The 14,947-nt window shown below is 39.9% G+C and overlaps 2 protein-coding genes and 1 pseudogene across 3 annotated transcripts in view; 2 read left to right on the top strand and 1 right to left on the bottom strand.

Moving 5' to 3' along the window:
* LOC146463576 (uncharacterized) overlaps positions 1 to 14,947 on the top strand; it is a 139,013-nt gene that overhangs the window by 83,656 nt on the left and 40,410 nt on the right. The window lies entirely within an intron of this gene.
* Positions 74 to 3,185, top strand: LOC146463584 (uncharacterized). The gene is made up of 4 exons (XM_085084342.1): positions 74 to 89; positions 385 to 672; positions 979 to 1,584; positions 1,851 to 3,185. Exons 1-4 carry the CDS (start codon positions 74 to 76, stop codon positions 2,984 to 2,986), a joined length of 2,046 nt encoding a protein of 681 aa, XP_084940468.1. The 3' UTR covers positions 2,987 to 3,185.
* On the bottom strand, positions 5,614 to 14,619 carry LOC146463583 (uncharacterized; annotated as a pseudogene). Its single transcript, XR_014856903.1, has 11 exons — positions 14,608 to 14,619; positions 13,647 to 13,772; positions 13,315 to 13,497; positions 11,458 to 11,699; positions 10,428 to 10,529; positions 9,940 to 10,179; positions 9,173 to 9,610; positions 8,525 to 8,622; positions 8,040 to 8,186; positions 7,428 to 7,543; positions 5,614 to 6,583 (listed from the first exon to the last, which is right to left on the bottom strand). The product of XR_014856903.1 is annotated as an uncharacterized LOC146463583 (transcript).

The raw sequence follows: 14,947 nt of genomic DNA, 5'->3' as shown, positions 1-14,947 counted from the left end.
AATACTGTAAAGGGAATAAACCGCATCGGTCTTTAACCCTTCAAACTACTGAATGGGATATCACAGTTCATAAATGACAAATTACCTTTGTATTTCAACAGATAAATTTACAGTGACGTGATAAAAGCGTAATCCGACAGTTGTTTTCTTTCCTAGTGAACTGGTTTGACCTCAGTAAAATGATATGCTTCATGTGACAGTGAATCTACAGAACAAGCAGAAACACGATCTGATATATATTGTGGATTCTTAGAAGTTAATCTGTGAACCTATCACGAAAGGAAAGGACTAACATATTCTAAGCACGAACTACACCACAGTGAACTGCTCTGAAGGCCGGCAAAGGAGACAAAAATGTCCTCTGAAAATATTTCAATTCCGAAGTTTGCCGTGCCAGTCGCGACAACAATGAAAAAACAACACAAGAAGAAAAGCGTACAGACAGATTCCGCAGCTTGTGTTCCATGTCTGGCTTGCTGTTGTCTGTTGTGTGTTGTATCGCACTTATTCACGTGGAACTCAGAATACAAGAACATCATCGACTGATATCACACTCAGTAACAACATGTGATCAGTTAGAGACACAAATCCTTCGTAAAGTACAGCAGAATTACGAAAGATGGCAAGATGATCAAGGCAGCCATTCACAAGGTCAATGGCGGGAAACAAGAGGTAAGTTTGGTTCCTGTCGTTGGCATTTTCAAAACATTTTAATTTCACAATGTATCGGCATTCTTGTCTGTCTTTAAACTCGGTTTCCTTTAGACAGTTATGCAAAAATTTGTAATCCAAAATTTAAACTTTCTCGAACTACCTCAAAAAGGAACTCGGAGATTTGTTGCTCTCAGCCAAGAAAGCGTGACAAATATTTGAACCTTGGCTCGGTTTTTAGTAAACATTTATCATTTTATCATTCTTTATCTGTTTCCGTATCACAAGCTCGTTTGCAACTTTTAATATTAATTTTAAATTTTCAAGGTGATAAAGCCATCTGGTCAAGGCAAAAACGCGCTTCACCCGATGATTCACAGCAATCTGTCCAAACAACTTTTGAAGTGAAACTGCTGATCAAACAAGAGCTTCTTGTGCTGCAAAACCAAATCTGTGCCAGAGATGAAACACTCTGCCGCCCAGGACCAAAGGGTAACACAGGACGACGGGGAAGACCAGGTCCCCCTGGGAAACATGGACCAATAGGGCCTCAAGGACCAATAGGCATTAAAGGCGATCTCGGAGTGCAGGGTGAACCTGGTCCCGCGGGACCAAGGGGCCCACCGGGGATGAAAGGCGCCAAAGGTGAGCCGGGCCAGTCCATCTCGGCTCCTTCTCTGCTGCAGCGTCCAGTTGGAACGAGAGCCAATGAAAGTCAAACAGCCATCTTGAAATGTACAGCAGATGGTAATCCACCTCCAAAGGTCACGTGGTCTAAGGTTAATTCTTCACTTCCGGCTGGACATCACGTAATTGAGCCCAGTGGCGCTCTGATTGTGAAGGACGTTAGACCTGGAGACGACGGAGTTTACAGCTGCAGAGCTGAAAACTTGTTGGGAAGCGTCAACGCCACAGCTAAACTAACTGTTTGGTGTAAGTATTTCAGTGTACATTTTCTCCTTTTAGTCATTTCTGTCAAACGCGCACTTGCTTCTCACGCACCGTTTATGATGTGGGTTTGCATTGTCATTAATTTACAATAAAATTACTGTGACAACAGGTAAACCATCCGAGTCATCTCAATGGGGCAGATTAACTTTATGTCTCTTGTTTATCATAACAATTTTCTCGCTCAACGTAAATCTGATCAAACTATACTCTGTGTCCAATCGTGTTTTTAATCTCCACGTTTTTAACAGTCGCTCCCCAGATTTTGTTGTCATCCAAAGCACTGTTGGCAGAAGAAGAACAAAACGTCACCATCGCCTGCACTGCTACTGGTCAGCCGCAGCCTAGTATCACATGGTCCAAGTCAGTTGTTGATTTGCCAAAAGATAGAACCGAAGTAATGCAAGGAAATCTAACGATCTACAAAGTGGAAAAGAAAGACAGAGGAACATATATCTGTAAGGCAGAGAACATTCTGGGATCAACAACAGCCTTGGCTCATCTCACGATATTTTCTCGTCTGCGGTTCAAAGTCCGCCCTCCTAAAGAAGTGACTCCTATGATTGGTTCAACTGTCCGTCTGTCGTGTGTGGCCGAAAGTGACCTGAGAACTACAATCAACTGGACAAAAGATGGCAAGTCTTCACTTCCTCTAGACTCAAGTGTTTTATCAATTGGTACATTGGTTCTTCAAAATATTAAGAAATCTCACGAGGGATATTACACCTGTAGAGCGACTAGCGCACTGACAACAGTAGAAGCTAAAGTCAAAATCAATTCCCCAGTTGTTACTTCCTGTTCTGTAATAAAGAAATACGTCAGCAGTGTAGGCGGAAATTACGTAATTGATCCAGATGGCACAGGAGGTCAGGCACCATTTACAGTGCACTGCGACATGAGTGACAAAAATGGAGTTGGCGTGACAGTCATCAGTCACAACAGTGAAAGCAGAACGTACGTGAATGGATATTTGTATGCAGGTAGCTACTCACGTGATATTCGTTACACAGGAGCGAGTCTGTCTCAGCTGGCGAGTCTCACCAGAGTCTCTTTACACTGTGAACAGTTCATCAAGTACGAGTGTCATGATTCCATGCTGTTCAGAGGTGGATATGCTTGGTGGGTGTCACGTGATTCTACTAAGATGACGTACTGGGGCGGAGCATCTGTTAGTGGTAAGTGCGCATGCGGGATGACCAACTCATGTGCAGACTCCACCTATGGTTGTAACTGTGATAAGAATGATCAAGTATGGCGTGAAGACAGCGGTCTCCTCACTGACAAGACACATCTTCCAGTTAAACAGCTCAGGTTTGGGGATGCTGGCTATCGGTCCGACAAAGGTTACCACACACTAGGAAAATTGAAGTGCTATGGTATAGAATGAACAGTGACGATAAAACGTAATGACCAAACCAAAGAAAAATTAAAAGTTACTGAGAAAAAAGCCGGCACTTTTTACTTTGAATTATGTGATGTGATTCCCGTGAGTAATTCTCCCTAACCTGGATATAATTCTTAAGTGCCATCACTTAAATGACAGTTATTAAGTAGCGCTTGCCTTCTTGCCTAGAATGAGTTTTCCCTCCACAAACTCGAGCGCTGATGGGAATGCAGTGTATATGGCAAGCTTAGACTAGTTTTGTTAATCAAGAATAGAAGCTACTCTGTGTAAGCGATTTACTGACTCAGTTGAAAACTGAACCAGATTAACTGACTTAGATCCAATTGTAAGATACAATTGTGGCATTCCCGCATCTAACACAAAAAGACATAAGCGAATATTTTTCCTTGAGCTGTGCGGCTTCAATTTAATTCTACATAATTTTATCTTTTCAGTTGTTTTCTTAGTGTCAGTTGGTTTTAATATGTATTTAAAGTTTCTTAGGCGTGTTTCTTGTAGTTTCTTTAGCTTGACTTTAAGGCCAATTTTATTAACAATACCAAAGAAATTCTTAGGCGAAATGCATGTAGTAAATAAAGTTTGTTATTCGCAATGAAAGGAAATGTGATGTAATATTTTAAGCCTGGTGAACAAATGAGTATGATGTATTATTTAGTAATGACACAGGCAAACTCGGAAAAAGAAATTCCGAGTGCTCCTATCAGGAGTCGAACCTAAGACCTTCCGATTAGCCATCGAAGTAGTAATCGGAAGGTCTTAGGTTCGACTCCTGATAGGAGCACTCGGTATTTCTTTTTCCGAGTTTGCCTGTGTCATTGACTGAATAATACATCATTCTCAAAGTTTGTTATTGTTTAGCAGTCAGTAACAGTAGTTTTGAACTTTGTTATAGCAATATCAGGGCAACAAACCTCAAAACTTTCGCTCATTAAAACAAACACTGTGATAGGGGTTTACACTGATTTACTTGACCAACAATTTTGTAGAAAGGATTATTAATACAAAACCAGTCCTGGAATATGCAGTACCAGTGTGGCAGTCTATTCTGGGTTACCTGTCTGATGGAATCGAGACAGTCCAAAAAAGAGCGCTCAAAATAATTTTCCCTGAGGCTGAGACTTACACAGAGGCCCTCCAGCTGGCTCAATTAACAACACTGGCTGATAGGAGAGAGTACTTGTGTTTTAAGTATATGGATGAAATGAAGCAAAGTGATCACCCTCTGGTCCACTTACTACCGAAACCCGTTGTCGATAGCTGCCATTATGATTTAAGGACAACCCCGTAGCAATTTTACTTGTTCAAAAACTTAAAACTTCCTCTGCGATGGACGCTTTTGTATTTCATCGACATATTTCTGTTAGTAAATACAGCTTATTTACCGGCCGGGAAGTCCGCATAGAAAAAAAAATTGGCCAAAGTTTTTTCACATTCGGACCGACCTAGCCCTGTAAGTAACCTGTTTATTATTTTGTTTTCGAAACTCTGTTCTAAGGAGGAGGAGGGGAATCCCCGTCCCTGTTTTTTTTTTTAAGTTTCTTTTCAAGAAGACGTGGAAGTAAAACTAGGAGATTCATAATTTTTTTTTTTGCGCATATTGTCCCTGTGTTTCAATTAAAAAAAAACTAGTTTAAAAAAATGCGAATAACAGTACATTTTTTCGAAGTTTCTGCTTCGAGAATTTGGCAAATTGGTGATTTATAGCCAAGAAGAACGGTGAGTCTGGCTCCCGTTCTTGGTTACCGTGACGGTGATCAAGAGATAGGAAAATTCTACCCTCTCCCGAAACCAATCAGATTGTAGGATTGTCAGGATACCGCCTGTACAACAACCAAGAAAAAATAGAAAAAAATAAACCACGTTATTACACAAACAATAATTTGGTGATTCACTGATACAGCCATCTAAGTCTCCCATCTCTTAAAATGGACGCATTTTTTATAGTCTGACTGATAGCGTTTTAACACGGTTCCTACAATCACACAACCCGGGCAGCAAGTACCGCACTTCTCCTCATACCCCTCTCTAAAATAATTGCCCCCTACCCCACCAGTAGTAAAGTGGGTTTCCTACATCACTCCCTTTACTTATTCCGCCCCTTTTTGCTGATATCCAGGTCGTAACCGGGGCAGATAAAGGGCGCATTCTTTTGGGAAAACTGTGGATATTCTTATTCCGGTTAATGAATAACAAAATACACAGAATATCAGTTCTTAAAAGAACGCACTTTAAAGGGGAAGTATCTTGGGGTTTTTGATATCTTTTGTTAAAAATGATGAAATAAGACCTCCAATCAGCAGCCAAGTAATTCTAGAATGACGAGAGGAAAGAAATCAACTCAACTCTTGAAAGGAACAACTCGTGATCTGTTCTAGCGCATTTTGGAAACAAAAATGCGAAAACTTGAAAAACAATAGCCTAATATTTTTCAAGTTTCAATCCGTAACGACCTTTTCTGTTTCTGGCCAGAGGCACTAATTGACAGTTTTATTGTACTGGGGTCATAATTTATAACAAACTTGACAATTATTTTCTTGTTTCTGCTAACAGACGAATATTTTTGGGTTTTGAAATAACAGCAAATTTGCGTGATACTTCCCCTTTAAGCCCTAAATGAACTCATCTAGAACAGAGGTAGGTTTCTTCTCCTTGATAGTATCTTTCTTGCCTGTCTTGTCCATCTGCTTGTTTTCCTTTTTATCCCTACAACTTTTTACTTTCTTCGCAGTTTTATCCACTTTCTCACTTTTCCCAAAACCTCTGCGAGAACTATTTGACAAAAATTCGTCCAAAAGTGACACAGAAATAACCAAATTATCATCAGCGGATGAATCCTGAAATTCAACCGCGTATCCCCTGTTCCATTCCCACGCTGATGAACTACAGTTTTCGTCTTCTGCTTGCAGTTGATTTCTTTGATTAAGTTGACAGTCCTTCGCTTCAGTCCTACAGTTTCTCGGATTTACATCACTAACACCATCTTCCATTCTGTTCAGAGCGTTGAAAGGATCTTTGGTTTCAATGACATGTCTACTTTTCTTCAAATTTGCTTCTTGTTTTTCTTGATAAGCAGCTGGCGAAATACTCTGATTTCTAAAGTGCAAATCATCACCGTCTAGCCGATGAATTTCACGTCTCTCAAGATTTGCTTCACAAGTCGTATCTTTCCCAGGTAATTTCACCTTCGTTCTGTGCTTCTTCAAATTTCTTTTAGACTTCTTGCGTACTTCATGGCTTTCGTCTGCTTGAGTTTGCTCCAATGACCGCTTAGCACGCTTCAAATCTTGTCTCTCGTTTTCTGCAGCGATCGCAGACCTCTTTGGACCAGCTGTAAAGCAGGAAAGACCAGATAAAACCGGATTTTTGTCCACGTAAAAGCGCTTCAACATCTCCCACCTTTCATGCCCAGTAACGCTATTCCCGACGACAGCCTTGGCAAGATCTATTTCCGAAGAAAACCCGAGTTGATCCGACATTTCCCGAAAATGTTGCCGACAAATTCCACGGGGATTTGACCCAATAAAAACAGTACTACTACCAATTCTTTCAACAGTGACGTCACGATCAGTTTTCAATGACCTGAAAAGTCGTAGAAAAAAGCCGTTTGGTTGACCACTCGTGTTCTTTATTAAAACAAGTACATTTGCTACACATTTTCTCTTCCTTGTGATATAAATGGAGTAGCTTGAAGTCCAGAGAATACTTTATGACAATCTAACAAAACACTAAGTATCAAATTTGTGTTTGACTAGCATCATGATCTTATCAAGAGTGACGTAGTAAAACTCCTGGTTGCTTTAATAATTTCACAGAAATTGACCGAGTCGGCCTGGATACTAACCCATACCAGTGTAAAACAGTTACGACTCTTGTTCTGTTGAGTCTCCTTATTTTTCTGATGTGTTTTGTCCGACATTATGCATATAATTAAGCCAAAAGTGTAAGCCAAAGACTTCAATTTGGTTTGCTTCGCTATTTTCGCGTCTTTGATCGCACGAACAAAACCAATAAATTAACGAAGAACACATATGGTAGAAAACACAGATTGTCTAAAATCAGGCGCTATATTTATAAACAGATTATTGGGAGAGGAATGTGCAGCACACTGTGATGTGACAATGGGTCATTTTGATAAAAAGGTTTGTTAGTTTACAACTCAGTTTGTACACACACATGACAGTCAAGTTAAAACTCTCTATATTGGATTGAGGTAAAAAATGATGGCCTACACCTGATTATGGTCTTTTATATTTTGGAGGTTTGATAGCTTGTTTTCCGTTGCTCCGATCTGCTAAGTGAACCATTTAACATAGCTACGACCTTGGCCAATTGCATTTAGGACATTTGGCAGTTCGAGTATTTCGGTATTTTTTCTTTCCTTCAACAACATTAACACAAAGGCTCTGTAGCGGTAGTGTCTTACCGATTCAGCGACGGTGGATTAGCAAAATTTGTCCCAACTTCTGGTTGGTCTCTTGGTTTCTCTTTTGGTTTGGTGTCCCGAGAACTCTCACCCAGGTCATCACTTCCATCGCTTGTCTGTGACAAAACAAATACACCACTGATGAATTGCTTTGAACCTCGTTATGAAAGCGAGGCTTCGTATATTGTTTTTGAGTAAAATTAGGTTTCATTCATATGCAAACAAAACTTATTTTGAAATCAAAAGCTTTGCACTTAGCCTTGCTTTCGTAATAAGGTTTAAAGCAACTCGGAAATGGCCTTTTAGCGAGACATTTATGACAACAACGAGGAGTGGGCTACATTTGTGTCGATACCGAACTTTAAACTTTTGAAACTTTCAAAACGTTGTGAACTTTCGTGCACGTCTCCAAAGAAAGTTCACAGCGTCTGTAACGCCTGTATTTTATCAGTCGTCGCCGATACTCGGACAATCTCATCAAATATCGTAACATTTTAGGTGGTATGGAACTAACGGCTTGACCGACCATCGGCAATTTTCACGAAAATCAGACTTGAGTGTATTTGATGAGGAGAATTTTTGGGGATTGTTTTATCTGAAGTTTTACTGTACCTTCAAAGCAGGAAAACAGGTTGCAGGCTGCTGGGAAAACTGCTTGAGTTCAAACACATCCTCCAAAGGCTGTTTAGACATATGATTTTCCGCTTCACTTGGTTTAACAATGTTTGTTCGCATGCGTATAACGACCTCCACAGGATTCTACAAAGAAAAACAGGTAAGTTGCTGTCAAGTTACTAAGCAACCGTACTACTGCACGCCACGTCAGTCAAAAACTATTTGCGTAGATAGGACTAGAAGCTGAGAGCCAATCAGACTGCAGGGTTGCTCATACCCAAGAGTTGCGGTTTTCAATTGAGAAAAAGCAAACAAAACTCGAGATTACTGTCGGCACTAACTTGTAAACCACGCTATAAGTACCGAGACATTTAAGTATCCTCACCGTCGCAACTGGTTTCGACCTTCTTTCAAGATTTTGCTCGTCTTTGTCACCACAACTTTCGCTGATTTTCGTTTTTCTTTCGATCTGGTGAACAAACCCTCATCAGAATCCTCTTCCTCGCTCGATGAAGTTGTCATTTCAGGTAAATTTTCCTCGCTCCTTGCTGACTGTTCTCCATCATCTGCGAAACAAACGCTGGTCGTTCCCAATTTTATAAGAAAAATTAAGAGTAACGCTGTTCGACGTTTCGATGCTTCAAACATCATTATCAAGAATGAAGAAAAAGTTTGATGTCGGAGTTGCTAAATAGAGTTTAGTGAGTTTGAATAAATGAAATCTCATTTGATGGCATTCCTGCGTGCTTGATTTTTATGTAAATAAGTTAGCAGAATACTTTCGCACGAGTCGAATCCGATTGCATGTTTAACGATGGTTTGAGCTCTTGTATAAACAACATTTCACAAATAAGGCATTCAAATTTATTCCGGCACTTTTTGAGGACCGAAAAATTGTCCGCGATAATTGATTTCTCGACCCCATGTTCCCAATTTTATCCGAGGATTTAAACTAGCAGAAGGCGGAATCATGTCTTAACTTTCCTCCGTGTTTTTTCTTTCATTCTTTCTGGCCCTTTTCTTTGTTTTTGTAAAGCGATTGTTTTTGCTACTGGGTTCAATGTCTTCATCTTTGCAACTTAAACTTGATTCTTTCATCGCAGTTGGCAGAATCACACTCTCGGGATCACCCGTTCCAGAACCCGCCCCACTCTCCCCTCCCTTGATTCGCTTGTGGTTGTTTGTTAGACTCTGGTTCAATGACGTCATCTACATAGTTGAAAAAATCTTCTAAACTCACCGGCCTTCGCGAAGCGGAATTTTTGGAAGATTCCATCAATGTTGGTGCGACATTTTTGGAGTTGGCTTCCAACCCATTTACAATATCTTCAACATAACGGAAAGATGCTGGATCATTGTCAAGAACCCTTAAATTCTCCCGCTGATCAATTCTTACTCCTTTCATCTGATCACTCGTGTTGTTCAAATCTTTTCCAAGCTTATCACCGACACTGTTGGGGTTAGAGAGAGCATGTTCGTCATCATCGATCGATAAACTGCGATGCCAGTTCTTCAGGGTTGTATGGGTCTTCATCTTCGTTCTGTTTTACGCCGGGGTCACCGGTTACCTGACAAAGAAATTAGGATGATCAACAAATAATTAATTTCTCTTTACAATAACAATAATTGGTGAGATTTGGCCGATACCAGTTTTTCCAAATCGATCCGATACCGGAACGACATCTGGCGATATGTGGCATTTTTTCGATATCGAAATCGATATTGTGACGTCATCATACATGAGTTGTATTGTGACGTCATTGTTTAAGGTAGTGGCCAAGCTATAAACCAATAGAAAACGCCTAAGCTGCCCAGTTATGTTACCGTACTCCGTTCACGTAAAGTATCAACAACACGGATACCATCCCCCGTCCCCACCCCTCACCAGGTCCCTTACCTCGTTCTCTAAGCAGTCTTCTCGCTTCTTCTCGTGCACAATTTCGTAGTTTGTGACTCTATACCCTGCCTCTAGTTTCTGTGTTCTCTTGACGATGTCCTTGGACAGGCTGGCACCTTCCGCGCGGTAGGAGAACAAATTTTCAAGTCCAAACAGCTCGCCTTTTCTATCTTTGTCTTCTTCTACTCCAGTGAAATACCTTCTCTCGTTACTTCCTTTAATAGCAATGTTGGCCAGTTGCTGTGAGAAAACCAGGGAAAAATAAAATCTCGCCATAACGGAAATTCAGCGAGACTGATGTGATGTTTGTGTAAGCAAGAGTCTTAAATAAAGACTTAAATAAAGAGAAAGCACCTAGATTCTGAGTAATACAAGTTATTTATGTGGGATTGATTAAATGAAGAAGCATAATTTCCTAAATGTAAGAGATAGTATTAAAGAATATTAAGTAAATGGATTACAAGAAAAGCAACGGGACATCAGTTAACCTGTTTGTAAACTTGTCTGAGGTGAATCATTTCTTCAATTGTTCCTGAGTATATCAGACGATACACATGTGAACGTTCCGTCTTTGGCCGATACGATACACTCTGAAAAAGATTACAAACAAAGATGTATTTGATAAAACAATTCCTTAATAATACCACAAGAAAAACCCCAAAACTAAAAGAACAACTACCTTATAACAAGTTTTGCACAAAAAAAAACCCCGCTTTTGACAATAATCGCTTTACAGTCGAAAGCAATTTGTTTTGATGTGAAATGTATTAGTGTTTGTTTTTTTGATAAACATTATATTGTATTTTATATCCAAACAAGCCATCGTAAATTACCTTGTCAACGGAGTTTGTTATTTGGCTACCGTACAAATATTCAAGTGTTAAACCTCGGAACGTATAGAAGAGGAAGCACTGACGGTTAGCGCTCTTTATGGTGGCTAAGTTATCTTATTAACTCTGTTGAGAAAACCATACATACTTTACAAAGCGGCCACTCCCTGTTTTTTTTTTTTTTTTTTTTTTTTTTTACTTTTTCTTCTAAACTGCGTGACGCAACATTTAGGGAGCTTAAGCAACGACGACGATGCAAAGCAATAGGCTTAATGAGGAAAAACATTCGCTCTGCACGTGCGTCTTAAGTTTTGGTACATTTCTTTTCCGTCCTCTGCAAAACAACAACGGGAAAGAACGTGAGGCACGCGATGGTGAGTTTTTCATTTTCTACCTAACTTGAACAGCACTCCTATCAACTTGGTTCCTAGATAGTTCGCCGTTCCTGTAAAAGTTGAACGAGTTGAAATAATCGTGCAGATGACGTTTTCGTTGGCGTTCTCGTCGTCGCTGATTAAGCTCCGTATTCACATAAACTGATCTAAACTGAGTTAGGTAAATTATCAGACCACTTGTCGGAATGATAAAAATTTTAAAACAAAAAAAAAAATTGTGCAAGTGAGACATACGTTGGGCAAGAACATTTTCAGGTAATTTTATCACTGTTCATATCAATCTTCTCACTCACCTGTCCTGGGCTTGTAAAACGCTGGATGGATTCCATTTTGGGTCAAATATAATCACCACATTGGTTCCAGTAAAGTTCAGTACCAGACCTCCCACCTTGGTGGAAATCAAACAAAGAGAGATGCCGGGGTCGAGGTTGAAGTCTCGCACAAGGCGTGTTCTGTCAGCAGGTTTGGTTCGTCCGTCCAACCGGCTATACACCAGTCCTTTACTGATCACAAATTCTTCTAGAATATGGAGAAGCTGGAAAAAAGGTTAATGATACTGATAGCTAAGTTAATTGCTTGTCTCACGATTGCGTCACTTGATGGTGGATCACGACGTTTTGACCACTTTACTACATGTGCTGTTTAGAAGGTGTTACAATACGATATAAAATAACACTAGTAATAATCAAAGATTAGGGAGTGCGTTCGATATCTCAATCCCAGGCTCTCTCTCCTTTGCCGAGTTGGTAATGATGTCATCCGCCCCTGTAAAATCTGCAGGGGATGCCAGATACGCGTACCAAGATCCATTCATAAATTGATGGTTTTCATGTGACGTCATGGTGCCCATGTTGGTGGACAGCAACAATAAGATTTTTCTCCTCTTGGAGTTACCTGCCATTTTTATGGAAATTATGTCTGCAAATTTTCTTTTCTTTTGTCCACCAACATGGCGGCAATGGAAACCACCTATTAACGTTGTCCTATACAATCTCGACTCCACTCTGTATTAGGGTGCGTCCTTTCACGTCGAACACAACAAAACAAAAAACGTAAAATAAGTAAATGGAATTTCAGTGGCACACCCACAGAGTGGCTTTTCGTCCACTATTTCAAGGTCAAATTAGAATTTGCAAATGTTCGTTTTAGTGGAGTGAGGGAACCGGAGACAGTACCCGGGGAAAAACCCTTAGAGCAGGGACGAGAACCAACAACAAACTCAACCCACATATGACGTCAACTCCGGGAATCGAACCCTGGCAACATTGGTGGGAGACAAGTGCTCTCACCACTGCGCCATCCCTGCTCCCGCAATATTTTCCATCTTTTAATTTTTTTCCCCTTCAAAAAGCTGAAAAAAGTAAAAATGATGCGTAAATATCCAGCTTCATTACCCAGCTTTTTACTAAATTAACACTCTTCCTCCTATTGGTGGTTTTCACCTCACACATCGACACGCAAGTAAAAAAATTAAATCCTCAACCATTCAATAGATAAAGTCAAGAAATTGATATTTTGGAGAAGAGTGATACGTAAACAACGTGTGAAAGCCGCGGGGCTGTGCGATTTCTCATAATCGAGTTATTCGAGAAAATGTACCACGGAAAATTACAGAGTTTAGTATGGGACGCCATGTTGGTGGACACCAACATAGCCACCAGCATGGCGGCCGGAAACCAGCAAAAACATCTGGAGTTCACTTTGGCTATTTCAAAGCCTTTCTTCTCCCTGCTGAACTTTCACACATTGACATAGACGTTTCTATTACATGTTAGCTGATCAGACCTAAAAAAACACGAGACAAATCGATGTTTTCATGTACGTGACATGTTTAGAGCAGCTGAATCCTTCTGTCACGCAGTACGCAAAAATCTAAAATTCAAACTGCTCTATTTTCAAAACGAAGAATGATATCCTGCTGAAAACAGGCAAGCCGATTGAAATTTATATTTTCTTTTATGTGATGGAGATAAAAACCCCAAATTGCGTTTTGTTATGAATTTCAGTTTTTTATGACGTCACGTGAAAACCAAGAATATCATATCAAATCCACAAATACATGACCACTCGTTAAATTTTATACGCCGCACGAGACTGAACAGCTAGCCTTCAACCTTAAATGTTTTATATATTCGCTTTGATATACAAACCTGTGTTGATCGTGAAAATAGAAGTACTTTGCTGCGTTCCTCGTTAAACATTCCCATTAGTTTTTCTAATACTTTCATTTTGCCACAGTACTTTGGATCAGACAGCAATTCAAACGACGACAACTCCGTGCAACCTGAAAACTCGGGACATCTGGCAAACACGTGTAAACAAAAATCTTTAGCCTGAGGAAAAAAAAATCAAAGACACTCGATGAATAAATGTTAATAACAGAGCTATGTTCGTATTTTAGATTACTACGATAAGTTCAAAGAATATTTTCTTTTGTAAATCAATTGTAAACCGCCTTTTTTGTTCGACCGCTGGAACATACCTTTTCTTGTTGGTCCAATGTTTGTTTAACAGTGGGCGCCAATAATGCGGCGTGATTTGCCACTTTTAGAAGCAGCTGAAAAAATCTCATGATTACAGTCTTGATGTCTTCCCCATCAGAGCTGAGCTGTTAAGAAAACAACAGATATTAAGAATCACTACAGAGAAGGCAATCCACAGATCCAAAACTTATACTGAACCACCTACGCACAGCATAACAAACCGCACCACAGAAAGGACTGGGGTTTGTAAAGAAACTGTGGTGCTGCGTCGGTGGGGAGAAGAAACGAATGTTTGGTTTATCAACAGAGTTGATAACTAAAGGTAAATTGGCCACAGTACTGAGATTCGATAATAAAGTGTTTACTCACCGTTATAACACGGTCATACAGAAAACGAGATCAAGAAACATTGATAGAAGTCTTTAACAATGATTATTGATGAACTATAACTAGTGTTGGAATTCTCTATTAAGTTTCTTTTTGTGTCCGGGTCCAATGAACGGCTCAGGTCGTAAACTACAGTGTGAAAGGTTTTATTAAACAGGCCTGAGTACTGGTCAAAAGTTGTCATTGAATGGTCACTATTAAGCAAATATTCCTAGAGCTCGCGTTGGATATGAGATTATATAAAGCCAATGAAGCACTTTGCGCTTCGTTAACTGTAATCATCTCGTATACAAAAAGCTCAAGTGGAATAATTATTAGCTATGTCTTGCTGATTTCAATTTGCAAGAACGACCACAAGAAGATTAAATAACCATTATTTCTCGGCCGTCATGATACAGAGAAGAGAGAGAAGTACAGAGAAGTAAAGCATTAAGTCACAATGCGGTCAATTTTTAGGATTTCATCCACAGACTCCAAAGTAAGAACCACCGTATACAGTACGATAAACGGAAACTGAAACTGAAAAAACTGTCAGATGGATGACCTTTTCAAAATACTCTAAAGGGAACAAACCACACCGATCATTTACCCTTCAAACTACTGAGTGGGATATCACGGTTCATAAGTGACAAATAACCTTTGTACTTCAAGAGATATTTTACAGCGACGTGATAAAAGCGTAATCCGACAGTTGTTTTCTTTCTTAGTAAACTCGTTTGACCTCAGTAAAATGATATACTTCCTGTGGCAGTGAATCTACAGAAGATCTAATATATATTGTGGATTCTCAGAAGTTAATCAGTAAACCTCGCATAAATCCTTGGCAAAAACTACACCACAGTGGACTCGTCTGTAGGCAGGCAAAGAATTAGTCCTCTTCAAATATTTCAATTGCGAAGTTTTCCGTGGCAGT

This window comes from Pavona decussata, unplaced genomic scaffold, assembly GCF_977016875.1.
Source record: "Pavona decussata unplaced genomic scaffold, jaPavDecu1.1 SCAFFOLD_175, whole genome shotgun sequence".
In the NCBI taxonomy this organism is placed as follows: Eukaryota; Metazoa; Cnidaria; class Anthozoa; order Scleractinia; family Agariciidae; genus Pavona; species Pavona decussata.
This window is presented reverse-complemented; position numbering and strand designations above follow the sequence as displayed.